At 34.2% G+C, this 2,486-nt stretch overlaps 1 protein-coding gene across 1 annotated transcript; it reads right to left on the reverse strand.

Annotated features, from left to right (window-relative positions):
* Positions 1–1,553: 1,553 nt before the first annotated feature.
* On the reverse strand, positions 1,554–2,201 carry LOC122580306 (protein LATERAL ORGAN BOUNDARIES-like). The gene has a single exon (XM_043752582.1). It carries the CDS (start codon positions 2,199–2,201, stop codon positions 1,554–1,556), a length of 648 nt encoding a protein of 215 aa, XP_043608517.1.
* Positions 2,202–2,486: the final 285 nt, after the last annotated feature.

Here is a 2,486-nt window from a genome sequence, read left to right on the forward strand (position 1 = left end):
TATTGTTATTTTGTTACTTACAATTTTTAGTGTGGTACGTAGTCGGAGAAGGATTCGGAAATAATCAAACGATCGATACAATACTAATATATTACTCGTATTAATTAGTGTGTCTACTATGTTTGAATATGTGGGTGTTTTCCGGCCCATTTAACTTTTTGCAATGATCGAGCTGCTAGGTGCCCAATTAAGCCAATATAATTTCATTTGAGAATCAGCATATGGACTTTTCTTCTTTTGGTGCATATATGCTTTTTATATATATCAAATAGTTGTTGACTTTTGTGACTTTAATTCTTTTCTTGAAATAAAGCTGTACGTATTCATAAATAGGAACTTTAACAACCATGGGTTTAAATATTACCAGTAATTGATCATATATATGTTTTTAGAAATAAAAAGAAAGTGGTCCATCAGGAGCAAAGTAGGCCGGAATATATATTTTCTAGTTAACAGGTAATGGAATACTCATCACTCGATCGATCAGACCCACTTCAAGAAAATTCTCATGTACTCAAACTAATTTTTACATTTTAATTGTTTACCAATAATTAACGTTGATATTTTAAACTTTAAATCTCAAACAGGTGAACTCTTTCTTTTATTTCTTATATTTAAACCTCCGTCCATATATCTTGTGAAGGTAAGTAACCCCGTTACTACTCGATCCATCAGTTTATTATTAGCTGGATTCATTTCAATTGTTAGCAAATCGATTGCTATGTGCACTACAATATGTAGCATGATCGGAAGGGTCTAATTAAAAACCAATCCACGTACCCGCTTAATATTCCAATTCCTTCTTAATTCTATATATATTAATATTACTATATATCCGCCCGATTGCAAGGTAATAAATTAAGGTGATACTATATACTCGTGTCAAATTAACTTCATTCTCCATCTATATATCATATATATGCAGGATATGAATGCCTTTTTATACTATACATCAATCCGTAAATGTATGGGTTGGATCATATAATTAAGTCCGGATGATGTAAATTAAGAAAGATAAATGGAGATCGAGAGAAATCTTAATTTCTAATTTCCCAGGAAGAACCAATAAGTCACCTCGATCTCGATCCCCAGCCCAACACAAAGGCATCTTAATTATATTCATGATAAAACCAAAAATCCAACACTATATATATATATATATAAAGAATTAAGTTTACTAGCTAGCTAGCTAGCTAGCGATAAAATAATTAAAATGATCCCGAGGTTCATCAAGCTTGCAACCACCAAAAGTAAGAATATATATATATTGAATCATGATGATCGATTATATATGGCCGGGGAGGAGTACTAGTAGGACTTGGTGGTCTATAAGCTATATATATATATATATGGCTCGCATGTGATAATAGACACATCATAGCTTAGCTTAGCTAGTTATATAGTTTAACTAGCAAACCACAATGCATGTGTATCTATTACAAAAATACATATGTTGAATACAATATATATATATATCCCATATAAGAGGGTTTCGATAACTTGTTTTTGACCTTCATATATAGAGAGAGGTCATTATCAACAGAAATGATAGATCACACATTACCTTGTCCTCCTCCTCCTCTTCCTCCACCCATATTTCCATCGGAGCCATTGGGATTATTCCATTGGTGATGATGATTAACAAAAGGGTAATTAGGATAATTATTAGAAGGTGGTGTTTGGTAGAATCCACCACTACCTCCATCAATATTATTATTATTATTTCCAATAATTCTTCTAGTAGATGAGTAATGATGATCAATATTGCTGGCTGATCTTTGTGGTGGAGTAATTGGCTGAATTGTACTACTCAAATGTGGCACTGCAGCTGCAGGCAACCCTGTTGGGATCTCATTGCAAGCATATCGAATCAAATCGGCATTGGCAGCATCTAGTTCCTTTTGAAGGCGATCGACTTGTCTTTGGAGGAAGGATATGGCTCCAACACACCCATAAACTGGATCCCTAACTCGCGCCTCGGCCTCATATGCAAGTGAATTCACGGCATCTTCTCTTTGGTGCGGCATGAGATCGTTGAGAAGCTTCGTGACGTTGCTTGCACCGAAGATCTTGTGAACGTTTGCGAATTTTTGGGGCTCTTCTGGTGGGAAGTAAGGGGAAAAGATGCAACCAGGCATGCATTTCCTCCTCAAAAACTTACACGCAGCACATGGCGAATTGTAAGAACTTGATGAAGCCATTGTCCCTTCGTTTCTTTTCTTGTATATGTTTTCTTTAAAACTGCAATATATCAAAAAAAAATATCAAGTATTTAAATTATATAGTATATATATTTATATATATTCTAATATGTGCCTATGAATACATGTTACAAAAGGTCTTGGGATCAAATTCTCGTTCCCATAAATAAAGACAGGGGCTTTCCCAGCATGGTTATGAGTGTCTTCTGAAATTATAGTAATTAGGTTTATGAAAAGACATGAAGTTGAGGCCAAATTTACCGTTAAAAATAAAAAATTCTGCTA

The sequence above is a fragment of the Erigeron canadensis genome, chromosome 8, assembly GCF_010389155.1.
Source record: "Erigeron canadensis isolate Cc75 chromosome 8, C_canadensis_v1, whole genome shotgun sequence".
Classification (NCBI taxonomy): domain Eukaryota; kingdom Viridiplantae; phylum Streptophyta; class Magnoliopsida; order Asterales; family Asteraceae; genus Erigeron; species Erigeron canadensis.